At 36.1% G+C, this 17,862-nt stretch overlaps 1 protein-coding gene across 3 annotated transcripts in view; it reads right to left on the reverse strand.

Moving 5' to 3' along the window:
- Positions 1–5,411: 5,411 nt before the first annotated feature.
- Positions 5,412–17,862, reverse strand: part of ARL15 (ADP ribosylation factor like GTPase 15) — a 217,971-nt gene continuing 205,520 nt past the window's right edge. For all 3 annotated transcript variants that reach the window (XM_054053547.1, XM_054053545.1, XM_054053546.1), the window contains one exon: positions 5,412–5,633. In XM_054053547.1, coding sequence (XP_053909522.1) covers positions 5,481–5,633 — 153 coding nt within the window. In that variant the 3' untranslated portion in view covers positions 5,412–5,480. The remainder of the gene's footprint in view (positions 5,634–17,862) is intronic.

Raw genomic sequence — 17,862 nt, forward strand, 5'->3', positions numbered from 1 at the left:
AAACATAATAGAGACAAGTCACGCCTCTTAATTATTAGCATGTGGGCAGGTTCTCAAATATATGTATAATTTTTCATATGTGAGGAAATGTTTCTGTGGTTAGAAATAAACTACACAACAGCTTTTCGTAACAAATATGTATTCACCAAAATCAGGTTATTTTGAGGCAGAGTTCCTCTATTCCCATAACAGTACTGAGCATGGGTTTAAGTAACTCTTCCTCTTCACACTCAATTCTTAATCTTCCATATCATCAAACCAGCACAGGACCTTTTGCTAAACACTTGTGTTGCATTTACCATAAACCTGACAATCAGATGATGAAAATATCTTTTCTACTCTCCCTACCTTATTGCCACGTGTAGTTGGAGACGTGGAGCCGCAGAGACTACTATTAGCACCAATACTCACATTTGAATATCTGCCCTTTCCAGTCAGTTTCAGTGATTAAAAAATTAAGACATATTTAAGACATCACAAATGGAAGCGTTCAATATGTTTGATGCACAAAACATACACTTCATAAACAAGGCTGCCCTGTATATATACCATCAAACCCCATCAGAATACCACGGGACTCCCATGAAATCTTGTGAATGAACAAGCAATATATACAGCATACTTTGGCTTCTCTAAATATAGCTGTGATAAAAGCAAAAATACATTATAAGCAGCTAGCACTAAGCATAAATGTCTCAGAACTAGTTATATTAGACCTGATCTTCAGTTCAACCCACACAGTGATGTTAGTCAGTTCACCCATGAGGGCTGACGATTCAGAAGGGTAATGATATTTTTCAGTCTCTTCACCTAACAGAACTCGGCAGCCCTACTTGATTTCACGGGTTCTTTTCAACTGCAGATACTGAAAAAGATATGGGTTTTGTTTTCACATAGGATTTGGGACTCTCTCATCCTTGTATTAACCTAGGCCCTGGATGACTCTCCCTACAGCTGACACAAATAGATGTTTTTATTTGTTTGAACTATTAGGTCAAAGGCCTAATGAGCTAATGAAAATTCTTTCAAAACCTATCAAATGAGGTTTGATTAGTAGATTTTCTGTTTCTATTTATATGAAAAAAAAGAAATAAAAATATATTCTGACTTCACAATAATTTTTCATTACCGTCCTGGTCTTGGTAAGAGGCAAATTTAAAGATTAAAAAAGAGTAGGTCAGTAGCTCAGTCAGCAGCTCCCACCTGGCTCAACTGTGCTGTACTTCCATCAGCTGCTACAACTCAGGTTGTGAGAGTATCTTCTACTCAAGGTGTTTGATAGGATAACATTGAGTTTTCTCAGCAAGTTTTTATTTTTTCCATAGTATTACCCTTTGATCAACTTCTGTAGCTTTTTTTCCTGGTCCTTTGCCATGTCATTTTCTTTAAAAATAATGCCAGTCATATAAACACATCCCTCAGTTTAGCATTATGGAATAACTGTGTAGAGGTTATTCCAATCTCTGTTCCACCAAAAAACCTGCAATATCTTTTAGACACATTTCTAGAGTAACGATGTCTTGCTGTGGAAATACATCAGCCAATTTTTGGAAGTTCCTATTATATATATATATATGTGTGTGTGTGTAAATGTGTAACTATGTAAAACTTAACAATAATTATACAGTAATATTTATTTTTGCCTAGGAGTAAATAATTTATCTTGAAAATTCAAAATCAGGGTAATATACTATACACCCAAACCAGCTACTACCCAAGAAATCCAAACTAATTAACTCAACGCTACACAGTGTTTATTTTCTTTTTTTTTCTTTTTTTTTTTTTTTTGATAGTGGAAATCATGTATAAATCACAAACGGTACAAGTTCCTCATGTCAGCAGTTGTCCACTCGAACACTTGAACGGGTCAGCTTCTGTGTATAGACACTGTATTTTTACTATAAAGTCAAGATATTATGGCAATTAACTAATACTTTCAACTACAGTAAGATACAAACTTTTGTAATATAAATTAATTGCCATTACAAAAAGGCAACTGTATTAACTAATACGGTACAAAAATCTGCAACTTCTATAAATATAATGAAATGCAAGAAGTTAAATGAAATAATACATCACAGATTTCTTTATGGTGCATTTGAAGAGGCAAGCTAAGATACACATGGAGCATTATACAGCAAGAAAGAATATCAAATCTCACTTAAGATTCAACTTTTTTTTCCATACAAATGCTAGAAGTACAAGTACAGGACACAACATGGAAGCAGTAAGATTACCAGCTCAGAGTCGGTAGACAAAGAGGTCTTATTGACAAGTTGTAAAGCATTAGGCAGCAGACAGAAGCTTGTCAAAACCAGCTGTTGTTGGGTACTGATTGATAATGTTTTCATTCTGACGGCTGAGACATTGCAGACAGCTACAGGTCTGAGAAGAAGCCCAATGTGGGCACATACACATACACACACGTGCACACAAAGTAATTTAACAGATGGCTAAAGAACATTAAAGCACAATATCTTTTTTAAAAAGATGATGCTCACTCCTTAACAAACTTGCATGGAAAGTAGAGCCTAGTGCCCAAGTTTATTTCATCTAAACGATGAACACATGTGAAAAGATTAAAAAAAAAAAAAGAAAAGAAAAAGAAACAATTGAGATTGGTCAGCTGAATAAAAGCTGCATGGTGTCATGTATTCTACCACAGCCAGAGCATTCAACAATACTTTAGACTAGGAAGTGTGATGTGAGCTGCTATGAACATTTTTAATTCCTCCGTAAAAAGGTGAAGGTATATATAGACATTAAAAAGGTACACATCCATTAAGTCCATCCACAACACAAAACCACAGAAGAACTACATTCAAAGTAAAGTTAAGAGTTGGTCTTAGCCTTAAGCTGTTATGAGGTATTGCTTCAACCTGTGGTGAGGAATGATCTCTGTATTAGTAAGAAAAAGCATATTCAAAATCATTTTGGAAAAAAAAAAAATCACTTCTCCTCTACAGTTGGTAATTTCCTAAAGAAAAAGCATTAAACATCAAAAGGCCCTGGTCAGAGTGGCTACTGGCATATGCCAAAGCCATATTCTCATTGACTAACTCGGGCCTTTTGCATGTTAGGCATGTAGCACCTTCCAACAGTGCATAGTTGGGAAATCACAACCAAAATGTAACTTGGAAACTCTAAAGTTTTTGGACCAGACTCCCTGATGGTATAAAGAAGTAAGGTTTTAAGAATGCTATAGAGCTGGACTTCTTTTTATTTGCTGTACATTTTGGTCCATAACTTTAATATGGGAAAGAAGAGGAAAAGCAGTAAAAAAATATCATCTCTCATCCACAGCACAATGAAAAAGCAGTAGAAGTTCTGAATCCCCTTTTTATGCCTCCCTAAACTGCCTTCCTTCTCTGGGAAATAACTCTCTCACTCCTTCCCACCACTATTTATTTGTCATTGTCCCTAAACAGGACAGAAATCTCAGGACCTTGTGGAAATCTGGGGACTATGTAGCTCACGTCTACTAAGAAAGTGTGGAACAGTAAATTAGACCCAATGCCTCTTAAAAGAAGTTCCTTTAAATCCAGGAAAAGGAGCCTCCTTAACCCACTCAAGAGAAACTCATGGGCAGCTGAGTCCTGTCTAACCCGTGCAGAGAGAACTAAACTGAACCAACACAGCACTCCCCCTGTGTTTTAAAATGAACAATTCCAGTTTTTGGGTATTTCCAAGAGTATTAGGAGTGAGGCAATTAACCTGGCAGGAAAGAGAAGCAAAACAAAGCAAGAAGAGATGCCCTTCAGGCTTTCTAACTAACCTATCACAAAACTAAACACGGAGCTTACCAGTTTTTCCAGCTTCTTTCTGATAATAGGAAGCAAGTTAAAATAGTAATCATCAGGCCATGCATTCGGGCAGAAATAATTCTGAGGGAGCAATGTAAATTATCCATGGAAATTGAAAAGTAAACTAAAAAACCTATTAGAAATGTTTTGTTTTAACAGAATATAATTGCAAGTAACAGAGAAATGGTTTTTCTAAGCCTTTAAAAGCTGATCCTTGGCATTTTCTTTTTCCCAAATAAACTAGTGAGAATAATAGAATTCAAGCTTAAAAAAATAAATGCTTAGAATGGAAAGACATGTTGCTTAACGACCTGAAAAAAAGGAGTTACAAGTTTCAAAACACAAGCAGAATCAATGAGGAACCACTGACACATCACTACAGTTTGTGTTTGCAGACGCCCATGCATGAGGTCAGCTGAATGCGCAAGGCACAACATCCAAAGGTGTGCACCAGTCCAGTGGCTGATGTGCACATACCCTGTTGTGACTGACTTAATGATAAACCATTGACCTGGTATGTTTCTTTAGTGGACAAAATTGGTTTGTAAGGTTTTAAAAGAATCAATAAAAGGCAGCCAAAAAACTGCAAACCTACACGGGGGAAAACTTGGAAAGACAAAATATGCGCTGTGTTACTGGAACCAAATGGGATTTTTCCAAATGTGTTACAAATGTTGTTTCCAATGAATACTTTTTTGTCTTCTAAGTAACATTTAGCCCAGAGGAAGTTTGAAAGAAGAAGTTATAATCCCCTCAAAAGACAAGCTTATAGAACAAACATTGGAAGGCCCTTAATTATGGTATTGATGCCTTGGCAATGTTATGATAACAGTAGTACTCTGAGAGTGAGTGACAAAGGAAGCAATCCTTACTTAAAATCAGTCACACTTCTAACTGGTTATAAAGCCTCGACAGCTGAATTAACAGACATTTGCTTGCTTCCCTTACGGAAAACTACTTTCAATGAAAATTATTACTTTATCCAACTTGTGCATGTTTTCTAAAAATATTGCTACTTATACCACCTGTTTATGTCACCTATTTTTCTCAAATACAGTTATCTGCACACATTAGCTAATTTACTTTTTGGGAAACTTCAGCAAAATAACAGTTCTGCCTTTGACAAGTTCATGCTGTGACTTTTAGAATCAACCAATCTGTCAACTGTGTTTTCACTTTATAAAACTCGAGCACTAACCTGAGCATTAAGATGGAACTGCTTGCCTTTAAGATGTCCTATTAAGGTTCTCAGCGGCTGTGCTTTCTTTACTATGGGGTCAGTAAACAAGCTGATATAAATTAGTCTCACTAATCCTTAAGACATTAGTTATTTTTCAAAACCCAAGATAGCAGGTAGATTTCCTCCTTTACAGACTATGTTATCTTGTGCGTGTAAAACTTCCCATCAAGGATGATCACAAGACAAGAAAGCAACATGCACTGTGCAGAAATAGTGGTAAACAAAGAGGAACTCCCTATTTCAGTAGTGTAGACAACTCTACTGGAAATAGTTGTGTACCTGATTCACAGAATATTTATTTTAACAAAAGGACATTCTGCACTAACTGTGTATGAACAACATATCACAACTCAGTCTTGATACCACACCAGTATTAAGTTGTGAGCAGAATGTGCAGGTACAGCGATGCCTGGAGAACCACTCTTCTTTCTTGCATTTCACATTCTCGAAGGTTCGAAGTCTCTCTCTTCTAGCAAGTTTATTAGAAGGGAGAAGCTGTCTTTTACTGCCTCCATATCATCCAAGGAGCAGGGTTTAAGGATCCAGCGCTTTCCACGTGCCAGTGGCTCAAGTTCAAAATATTTTTTTATCTATTAAAAAAAAAAAAGAGACAAATGCATTAATATTAAAATGACAATTCTCTGTCTCTCATCTGAAAAAACAAACCTAAACTAAACATCAAAAAAAAAAAAAACCCATGTAAGAAGATCAGTATACTCATTTTTAGAATCTTACCCACAGCTGTTCTTATAATACAGGTTATATGACGTGACCTGAAAGTGTTTTCTTTAGGGGTGAGTGACCTGCTTGGAAGCTACCACTCTACCCATACATTTAACAGCATGGGAGGTCTGGGGAAGAAACTTAGAAACTTAAGGCAAAGAGCAATGCACACAAAACAAATTTTCAAAACCAGTCAAGACAACAAAAGTAACTTAGAAATTTTAGTTTATGTTTGTATTTTGATGCTATGGCTGTATGTTTCAACATACTCTTATTGGTAAACACTTAAGTTGCAGAATTTGTCACCACACTACAGAAATCAACTGTCAGAAATGTACAAATCTGCAACACTCCAGTCAAAGGTGAGCCACAGCAAAGGGTTTCTAAACGACCTTGAGAACACTAGAAAAATAAAAATTCTTCCAAAATCAGTTAGTTTTTCTAAAATTAAACATAGAAGACTAATGTGATTAGGACAGATAAGTATTATACATGAGACATGATGATTTTCTACAATCATCTTAGTTCAAAATCCAGCATGTTCCAGCAGACGTCAGTTGCCTACTAACAATGCCTAATAATGTCTATAAAGAAAGAAAACTTTTGATTAAATAACACTTCTACTTCTGCAGCAACCATGCAGCAAAGAGGCATAAGAATATAAAGTAATTCAGAATCGCAAGTTTTAAGGTGATTATAAGCCTTGACAAAGCAGCTGAAGAAGATGCAGTTTCTTGGAAATACTAATCATCACTTATGCTAATTACTCCAACTGTTGAGACAGAAATACAGACTCACAGAAAGCCTGAGAAAGAAAAGATTTTCATTTAGTAGTATAGACCAATCACTTCAAAATAGCAAGTACAATATCAAAACATATTTTTAATGTCTCTTAGAAGAAGACAGCAGTCTATGGGTTATTTTGGTTCAGAGATTACTGTTTTCATAAAAATTTAGTCTTTGATAGTATTTAATCCAACACTATTTGATCCAAAAGTCTACTCATGTTTGACTTGTCAAAACAGATATGTAGATTTTAGATTCAAAATAATATCCATCACTATTTGCTGTTGTAAACATACCAACAGAAATATTTAGTCCTGACTTAGTTTGCACATTCCTTTTCCTTGTATTAATTGCCAAACATTCTTAATTTTCTTCTATCACAGACTGTACCACAAATATGAACAACAACAGGAACAGTTACTCGTATTGTGGCAGACAGCAGAGGCTCTAGACAGGCAACTGGAGCCACACTGTTTAAGGCTCCATGTGCAGGAGGAATAAAAAAAAAAAAAAAAATATTTAAAAAGGTTTCCAAAAGCCCAAACAACCTCCAACATCTCTATGCAGCTCTGACAGTGTACAACACTTGTTTATCTAGTATTGTATTCTAATAGAAGAAAGTGACTGTAGTTTTATCAATTCACATAAATCAGAATTCAATCATGATAATGTGCCAGGTTTTCTTATTTTTTAGAAAGGAATTTCAAACAGAGTGTTCAGTAACAAATACCAGGGAAAAAATGGTGAGTTTGAGATCATTCCCCACCTAAGACACAGGTAAAAGCTTTAAAAATCTATTTCCAACACAGCAAAATTTTATTAATAACAACCTGCAAACATTTGAAAATGAAGCACAGTACCGGACATTCACTTCCCCTCAAAAAACTTCAGAAAACATAGAAGTTGAAGTAAATGGGACTTAAACAACCATTGTTTTAGTATGAACATACCTACATTTTAGTACTGCTATCTCAGTGCTGTATTAGTATCCGACACGCTAACATGACTATATGTGATCAGAGCCTAAATACTAATCTCTTTAAGTGATACATTGCCAATTCTCCAGAGCTGAAGTGACATGAAATTGAATTTACCCCCATTAATATACTGAATTAAAGCTATCAACCATAGTTGATACTGGAGAAGTAGGGTAAGGCAGGTCTTTTGCCTGTTTCAGCAACAGCCTTCTTGACCGCCAAATAAGGGGAGGAAGTACGAGCTGCACAGAAGCATAACAAAGCAAGGTGTCAGTGCAGCTAGCTGATAAAGCAGGCTGCTGGTGTTAAGCTGACAAATATGGTTGAGTAATTTAAGATGTTTCAGACCCACAACCCAGGGTACGTCCACCACACCCCCTCTACTGGAAGACTACCGCCATCAGCTCCTTGAGCTGCCTGAAGTCTTCCCCCAGTCTTACATAGCCTGTTGAGTTAGGATACACCATATGAAGAAATTATTAGAAAAAGGTCATTACGTTGTAAGGGGAGTGCTTGGGTTTAAAAGCACTAACTATCTAGAAACACATACGTATGGAAATGATGGCATTAAGCAGACTGGCACTGAATGGTGCATTTGTGCAAATATGTCATTGCTTACCAAGGTGCTCTCCAGCCAAGAAAAACACAACTTTAAACGACTTTAAACTATAATTCAGTCTGATTGCAGATGCCAATATAGCATTTCTATTTCAGCAGTAAACCAGCATCAATTGATTTAGTGAAACAACTTGTGCAGATAAATTAGGATGCCTAATGTTCATAAAAATGTATTTTTTCCTATTTCTAGGTGTATAATCAAAATGTAACAAAATCAGCAATGTGCTGTCACCATTTCCCACACCTAAGGAACAATTCAGATTATCTGCATTAATAGGCCCTAGATGAATGCTAAAATTAAAATGGCTTTTGAAATGGGAAATTGTAATAATGGCATAAAAGCGTAACTGCTTATATCCATATAAGTAACAGCCATTTTGTTCACACCTACAGAGAGAAAAAAAATCTGGTAGATGACTTTCCTCTAATCCAAATATAAAAAAGTAACACTAATTTACTTACAAATAATAAATAACTAAACCAGAAGTAGCATAGAAGTTATTTTCCACAACCCAAGGGTCTCTCTTTAGTATGTTAGTGTATTTCCTCATTTAAACTTCACACCACAGTGGAGTTTGCTGAATTCCAGAACATTGCAAGCACATTCTATGACTTTGAAACTGCCAGAGAGAAGTCTGCAGACACAAATATTTTACAACTTATTATAAATTCTCCCTCCTTTAACTCACAAGGTGTCATTCAGTTCTAAAAGCAAAGTCGACGAGTTTTCTAAGACTTAAAAGGTAAACCTTTATTTTACGTAGAAGAAATGCAACAACTACATGAAAATAGATTGACACAATCAGATGCCCAACAGTGTTTATACAGTTGAGTTTTCCACTGGAATCTCTGAGCTCGCTATCTGCGTTTGTTTGTCTATTTGCCTTCTGCCCCCATGACCATCACTCATACTTGTTCTCTACCAAATTTCCTATAAGGGTGCACACCCACCACCAAAATATCCAAATGCAGCTGAAATCATCTGAATACTCCCTCACCTAGGTACTTCTTGCATAATCAGATAATCAGCAGTAACTATTTTACAGCTCCCTTCAACTGCACTAGCAGTTGCATTTCTCAGAGAAGTTCTTTTGTCTTCCCTCTTGCGTAAGTGGTGAAAATCCTTCTGCCTGTTCATGGATGCCGAAGCAAAATATAAAGACTCAAACATGCTTCAGATGTCTGACACGTTAAATGTGTATCTACATATTGGCTTTGCATTTTTAAGCATTTACTTTTGTATTGCTGAATTTTTAAGACATAACCTTAGAAGAAAATACAATCAATTAAATCCACATAATTTCAAGACTTCTTTACCACTGTTTCACAGGATCTCACTGTATGTCTTGAATCCACATGGGGGCTTTGTTTTATAGAGAAGCTGACATTGTGTTTGTGCCACATTCTTAAGTCAATAAAATCAAACAATACATGTTTGCATCTACTCCCACTCTTCTCACACTCCACCGTCTAAGTCCTATTCTACTGGCACAATACACTAAGCATATGGTTATCAAATGTTGCTTAACCTATGTGCTAGAAAAGTCAAGAAACAATAAAAGGATTGGTGCCCAGAACTTCAGCTGGAGTAAATTAGCATAGCAGCATGGAACTGATGTTACTAAATTGATATACGTAAGCTGAGTGACCAGGCCCTGGCGAAAGCTTTTATGTGTTCTATTACTGAACCTCATCTTGCTAGTTCACAACACATATGAACATAAGATGTACAGGAAAACTTCCATACTGTACTATATGAATACAGAGTCATTTTATCTGTTACTCAACATGAAAATAAGCTGACCGCGATTAGTATTGTTCATTCAAATTCAGAATTCTAATACCAAATTTCACCAACACAAAAAGGCTTCAAACCCACTCTGATTAATCTGTTCTAAACAAACACAAAATTTTCATTACCAGGCAGTATTTGGAGAACTTAATGGATGAAGTATTTTTTCACCCTTTGCTATTTTACTGAATGATTTTACTGAGGAAAAAAAAATGGAACAATACATGTATATTATATTTAACTAAAAGCTGCACAGTCACATCAGTGTCACCACTAGCCTAAATCCTTACAGGATTAAGCAAGTAACACTGAAAGAGGGTGACTGATGGAGGTATGAATTAAACTAAAATTACCTAATTTGCTGAATCCATGGATTAACCACAAGAAATGGTTCATTCATCAATCCCAAATCTGTATGGAAAAGAAATGCAGTAATAATGGGAGACTGGGGTTCCCCATGTTCACATTATGAAAGTTTCATGGAGCTGTGATGCTGAAATTATCTTTTCGGACATCATAAAAATCTGCCTTTTGGAGCAAATGTTTGGAAGACGAAGGACAGAAAGACAATTTTGATTGCTAAGTCCATGAACAACAGATGAGCTGCCTGTAGCAGTGACCAAAGCATGTGCAAATTCAGTATCTTTGGAGAAGAGAACAAGCCAAAAGTACATCACATAGCATTAAGTTTTAAAAAGGGAAACTACATAAAATGAGTAACTTACAGAAAATTACCTGTGCAGCTAAAAAGGTAAAAATGCTTGCAGGTGGCATAGAAAAGAATACTGTAATTAGAGACTTGAAGTATATTTATACTGCTACAGAAGACTTTAAAAGCAACAAAAAAAAGCTTCAACAGTTGCAGTAAGGAAAAGGATGGTATTAGAGGCAAAAGAAGTCATGTCTAAAAATGGAAAACAGAAAAGAAAAGAAATTCTGGCAAGTTAAATAGAAACCACAAATGTTGACCTACTAACCATAGAGTGGAACCCACTGCTTAAACCACCACTGATGCTAAAAAGTAAAGTGAAATCCACTCTAGTTTATGTTAGCATGCTGGACTGCAAACTGCACAGCCTCTTGAACTCCTATACATGCTTTTCTGCTAGTCCTGTTCTGAATATAGTGATCTATAAGAGTGGGTTGAATGGCTCGGTAGCCACTTCATCTTACATCAACTAGCTCAATCCACTGTTGTATGGGAGTTAACACTTTTCATACTTTCCCCTAAAAATCTACTAGAAATCTCTTTATCTGACACCCCACTCGGCTAAAAAGAACCTCTTGTCTGACCAGAACAGCTGCTCCAAGGTGCAAAACTGTCAGCAGAACTTTCACAATGTTTATTCTTCCTACAAACACACTTAATTTCCTCCTGAAAAGATACTTCACATGTGCTTGCTTGCATGCTTCTTCATAGCAGTGATCTCACCCATGTCTAGAGGGATCCTTGTAATGTACCTATGTCTCATAAGCACTCCTCCTAAAACACCTGTCCCTCATATTTATTCACTCCAAATGGAATATCTCTTACGCAATACGGAGGGGAATTAAAGTGCCTCAGTTAATGGGAGGAGACGGTGATGTGCTGTGGTCTGTAGAAAGCTATGCACTGAGCTATTCCTAGGAATGCCAGCCGACGTTAAACAACACTATCAGACACAAAAATACTCTTAAATACTGATTCACTGAAGAGCTAACTTTTATGTGTCACTGCATACAAAGTCTGCATGTGCAATATTAAGAACTTGCAATGAATCAATTACGTGCATATTATGATAATCAGAATTGTGTAACTGAGCTGCTTTCATTACTGATTTTTAAAATAACACCTGCTGAAGTAAAACTGAAAGAAAACAGAAGACTGTCTTCTTTAGAATTTCTATTTGTGTGATAGCAGGGTATGCAATTTCTCTAGAGAAGATTCCAAAACCATCAGAAGTCTTTTTGCACAGCTCCTCACAGGTAGTCATGAATACTTTTCAAATTAGTATTTCTACTTTGTACACTTTGAAATCTTTATTATTATTATTATTATTATTTTGCTTTCTACAAAAGATTACATGAAACATTTCCAACTGAAGTAACAGACCTAGCCAATATTTTTAGCTCTTAAGTCCTTACAAAGAGGAATACAGTCACTCACACATATTCCACAAAATAATTTACACAGTGCTTTGTGAAACAGGTGCGCTTTTCCATTCTTGTTCTCTCCAGTGGCCACAAGACAGTACACTGTTCACATTGCAAGTGACTGCTGAAAGAAATGTGTTTTAAAGAAGATCCCTAACTGTTCTGAATGAAGAAATAGGATGCCTGGCAAATCAGCACAGACATGCTGTTTGAAACAGAGATCACGCAGTACTGGCAAATGCAAGTGTGAGACAAGAAAAAGGGGAGTGAGCAAAGATGAATGCAGACGGGTGTTTACTGAACAATATAAAACATTGCATCATCTATCAAGACGGAGAACGTGGAAGAATTTTAAAATGGTTAAGTATTTTTTTATATAGATACATATGGTTATGTTGTAATGGGTCTGGAATAAATATGATGAATGAGAGTGAGGTCATAAAACTGCTGAGGGTGCAAAAGTACTACTGGTATTTGCATAAATGTGGATGGAAGCAAGGATAGGCTTCGAGGAGCTACTAGCATCTGTCAGCTCTTCACCATGCAAAAACGTACTATGGTGTATTAGATTTCTTTAGTTATATTATGTTGATTTGTTCAAAAGAAATAGTAAGAATTGGATAGCTGCTGGAAACATACACCTATGCTTTCCATGTCTCATTCACCCAGCATATGCTGTTTATATATGCATACACTTTTTCTACAACTGGAAGACACAGAGATAACATGAGAACCGCAGCAGCACATATATGTCAAGAAAACCAGACTTTCAGATGAAGATTCATACAATCAATGCTGGACTGGACAAAGAAGACAAGGACTCACAATATCCAACCCTAGAGTGAGCGAAACAGCACCCCTTCTTGAGTGACGAGTTAAACGACAAGAACAGAGAAGGTGACATTGTACAAAAATGAGTGCAGTGAAAGCACAGTAAAATGTTTTAGTATCTACATCTTTACTTCTTTAGTTTATTCCAAAGAAATAATCAGAAGTGGAAATTAGACATAAGATTGGCTACAACAAGACTACAACTAACCCTTTAATTTACTGCTCTTATTGCTTCGACTCACACTCAAATACATTCTTAAGATATACCAAAAATAGCTGATTGAATTTAAGATAAATTTAGATTTAGGATAGTTTGTTTAAAAAAAAAAAGCATATTTAAAGTTAGTTTTACAAGGAACCTATTAAAACGTTTTACTATATCACCATTCATCTCTAGCTTCAGGTTTGTTTTTTTGTTATAACTCCAGTTAAATAGCCGAAGAAATACAAGTAACTAGTAGAAACTCAACACTCAAGATCTTTAAGCAGATATCTTTCAGAGCTTTGCAGTTTTTGTATTTTTTTTTAAAATAGACTGTAGATAAGCATGGTTTACTTCAGAATATAATACTAAGAGTATGCTGATTTCAGCAGCAAAATACCCTAGCATTAACCGTGGTTTCAACTAGTAACAAAATCAGACACACAGGTACACAAGTGCTGAGGTTTCACTGCTTCTCTCCTCCCACCAAAAAAAGCTTACCTGTGATGCTGAGTGTCAAAATAACCTTTAGAATTACGAGAAGTCCAAAGATAAATCCTTATTATGACATCTCTCCTGTAAACAGCATGTTTTCTATTCAGATAACAGCTAAATTGTATTATCTGGAAAGGTGCATATGTCATGATTCATCTGCGTTTGCCTGAATATGTATACAAATCTAGCACTTGAAAAAATAACATCTGTATACTGTGCCCATGTCTGCAAAGCACCAAAACACCGTATGGATATGTATTCTTTTATCAACAGCACAGAACAGGAATTCTAAGAGCTTTGTGGTCGGTTCCCCACATTTAGACCACTGGCATCATTCTAAGCCAACAGCCAGTATGCACAACAAGAAAAAATATTTATTCAGCAGTAGCTGTGGTTCTACAAGATGCATGTCCTCGTATACAGAAAATCAGACAGCCGCATGTCTATTTCTCTTGTTCTGTACCAGATACAGAGCAGAGTGTATAAATGTAGGATGGTTTCAACCTGCCTTCAGGACCTCTATTGGGTGTATTATTAGTTATGTGATGTCCACACAGAGACAATGGAAACGTAGAACTAATCACAATTAACCATTTCCTCCTTGCCTTGTGGTAAGAGGAAGCAAATCTGGTTTTCTAGGTACCAGCCTTTCGAAGCGCTGATGCTTCCAAATGGCAAGCAACTGCTTTAAACCAGTATTCCCGGCAGCTCTAGACTCATCTCCATTTTTTGATTTTTACCGACTCTCCACCTAGAAATATAGCAGAACACCTTCATACTCTGTGACTAAGATCTTGCTAGTGTAAGGCCTCTCACAGCTTCCAGGTTCCTTCACAAAGCATTAGGACAAAAAGAGGAAAACTACAAAGTTCAGATTAGACACAGTCCTGTACACAGAGGTATAAAGAACATCCACGTGCAAAACCAGTTTGTCACTACCTCTAAGATGATTCATGAAACAATCATAGATATGTAAAAAAGAGAGCACTTTATACTAAAAGAGGATGTTTTAAGCCAGATAATTGAACTATTTCCAGTACAAGGAAGCGGTATTAGTGAACTAATGCAGAGGTTTGCAGCAATGATCCTGGAAAAGCCAGAGATAAACAGAAAGAATTTTGAGAAGATGGATAAATACAATGACATGCTGAAGAACTGTATGGTCCTTTTGATGTTTGAACTTAAAGGCAATAGGTGAGAACCTCTCAATTTCCAAACTCCAACGCTATTCCTTATATTACCATAGGTTGCAGCAGGGAGTTTTCTAGCCGTCTTGAGAAGTCTTTTAGCAAAAAGGTCCCATGGTAAGGGACAAGCAAAAGTGTAATGAATACTCTTCATTTACTACATCAAGATACCATTTCCCCTACATTATTCTGACCCAGTGTTCAAGCCAAAAGATTAAGTAGATCAGCAGTTGCATATAAATAAAAGAAAAAAGATCTGCTTGAATCTTAGAGAGGGTATCAACATTTACATAAAAAACCCCCATACTCCAAAGCCCCACACTTGTCTCCAAAGAATGCCCAAATTCTAGGGCAGAGAGAATGCACCTATAAAATTTATAGCCTACTTTAAGGAGGGCTATTGATAAAAACATTGAAGATGCTTAGAACAGGATCTGTAATAAAGCTACTGTTACTTTGATTAAGTGAATTCAGACTTGCCTTTGTACACCTATGACTGTGGAATGTCTTTACAGTGTTACTGCAAAGGCAGATTATTTCTGAAGAAAAGCACCTGAAGGCAGGAAGATTCTGTCCTGGTAATGTCCTGTTTCTCATGATTGTACCAATGAAAAACAAAAGCAGGTATTTTTAAGTGCTTCCAGCAGAAGGGAAACCTGGCTTCTCCAAGCCGACAAGTGGCTCCTTCCCTCTGAATCCAACTCATACTTTTATCAACAGGTCCTGGAGTAAGCTTCTCACTGGAAAAGAAATTGTATGTAGCAAATATATAGCTGACAATTTTTTTTAAAGGATGTGAGGATTAGTATCAGTTGACTAAAATATCTTAATGCAACAGATTTTTCCAAGCATTCTCCACTCACCATACAGAGTAAGCTACCTATTCAAAATTGTGGTCTAATGAAGGTACAATCAATTATTTACATTTTGAGGTTCTGGTGCTCAAAATAAGTCTTCATTCTGCACATTTGCAACTACTAGTTAAGTTTTCTTGATATTATGATAAGTTTTTTGACTACTACTGAGAAGCTAAAAGGTTATACTGTACATCACTAGCTTTTGAGAACATATTTGAAATTTGCACCATCTCATCACTTCTTGATAAGGAACTATTAAATATGACTACAGCTAAAACGACCTTAACTAAGTACTCCATAACAGCACAGGAAAGGCTCTGTATATTGGAGATAATGAGTTTAAGCCCCAAATTCACATATAAGAAACAACCAATTACCCTGTCTGAAACACAGGCTTGTAAAACTCTCAGTTACTTGTAAAACGGTCTGCTACACACAAGTAAGATGCTGTTTAAATGACTTGTTTGACTGGATGCACTCACCATGAAATTGATTCTTTTAAAGCATTATTTTTAAACTTGATATAAGTTAACTGCATAAACTGAAAATGGGAAAAAATCTGGCATTATATAGCCTATGTTTCAGTATGAGTTTCGTATTTTATGAGGTCAAGGGTGACTTGAATGAAAAACTCATCAAGAACGGATAGTCATTTGTAGGGCAGTAATTGCAAGACTTAATATGATTAAACTATTCTGCCATTTCTACACCAAGATGTATGGTAGAGGATCTAGTGTTATTCGCCCATAGCCTATACATCTCCAAAGCAGTACAAAGGCAATAAAACAACAAATAGAACATCTTTCAGCCACAGACACCAAAAATAAATGTGAGCTGCTATTTTTCTATAGACTGAAAGTAGCACTATATTTTGGTTTTACACCTGACACTTCCAGTTATATTTAGTAGTATTATTTTGTTATGCCTCTTAAGCAGCAGGTGGCATTAGAAGTAGCAACAGGCTACTGAATATTCCTTAATCTCCATCTCAGGGACTCAGTTTTCAACTTTACAGTGGTCCAGATTTCAAAGAAAAAGAAGAAACCATTGCAAGGAGGTAACGGTGTTAAACATATATAAAAGAGTAAAGGTAAAAATATGTTCTCCATTAACATTAGACTGAAATAGATTTGAATGTTTAGCATGGTCCTAGAAACACCGCCAGACAGACAACGCTAGGGAACTGAACAGACTAGAATTTGCAAACTAGTGCTTTATGTTTGCTTCCACAACTGGAAAATGGTTCTATTGGTTTATAATGACCAGTATAGTAACAATATTTTGCTAATAAGTCACAGATGCTTTAGTGACATAAACAAAAACAAAGTCTGCTTTGTAACAGCTAAAATTTGAAATCTTACTAACAGAACATTTCCAATTGTCCTCTCAAATAAGAAATTACCTCATTACAAGACGAAGCACTAACAACAGTTTTTAAAAACATCAGTACTACAAATAAACTGTTTTATACCACTGGTCCAGAAAAGCCAGAATATATATTATGCTGCCTACTGCAAAACTGCCAAATTCTCAGACCTTGAATAAAGACATATTTGCACATTGTACAGTAGTTCACTCAACATCCAGTGAACACTGCAACCAACACTTATCTGTTTTATAAGCCCAACTGCAGACAGATTAATAGAAAGGACAGTGTCATCATTATGTCAGTCAGACCACAGGCAGTGCAACAGGAACTGGAAAGGGGAAGTGGAGAGAGGTGTGAAGAGACCAATCACAGAAAATGGCTTCAGATTACTTACAAGCAATAAAACTTCCTGCTTCTAAGGATGTCTAATCCATCACAGCAGATATGACATCATATTAAAATGAAAAAATCTAGCCCAGCTGATAGTGTATCATCTTGATGTTTGCCAACTACAAAGCACAGATCTGCAAATGGACTTGATGGTGCTTGAAGAGTATACTGAAAACAGCTGTGCTTGATCTTAAGGTCTTTTCGAACCTAAATGATTCTGTGATACTGTGAAAACTGGACAGTACTCAGAAAAAAATCAAAGCAACATTTCTCTCAGGAAACAAAAATGTCTAATTTCTTCCCTTGATAAGAGTTATAATGTATTAACAGAATCTATCAGTAAAAATAAAGTACAAATGCAATCAACTGGGTTTAGATTAAAGACAAGTGCAGTACAAACAAGTTTAACTGGATCGTATTAAGAAGTCCACTGGCAGGCTGTTCTGACTGGATCTTAAT

This window comes from Cuculus canorus, chromosome Z (assembly GCF_017976375.1).
Source record: "Cuculus canorus isolate bCucCan1 chromosome Z, bCucCan1.pri, whole genome shotgun sequence".
Lineage (NCBI taxonomy): Eukaryota > Metazoa > Chordata > Aves > Cuculiformes > Cuculidae > Cuculus > Cuculus canorus.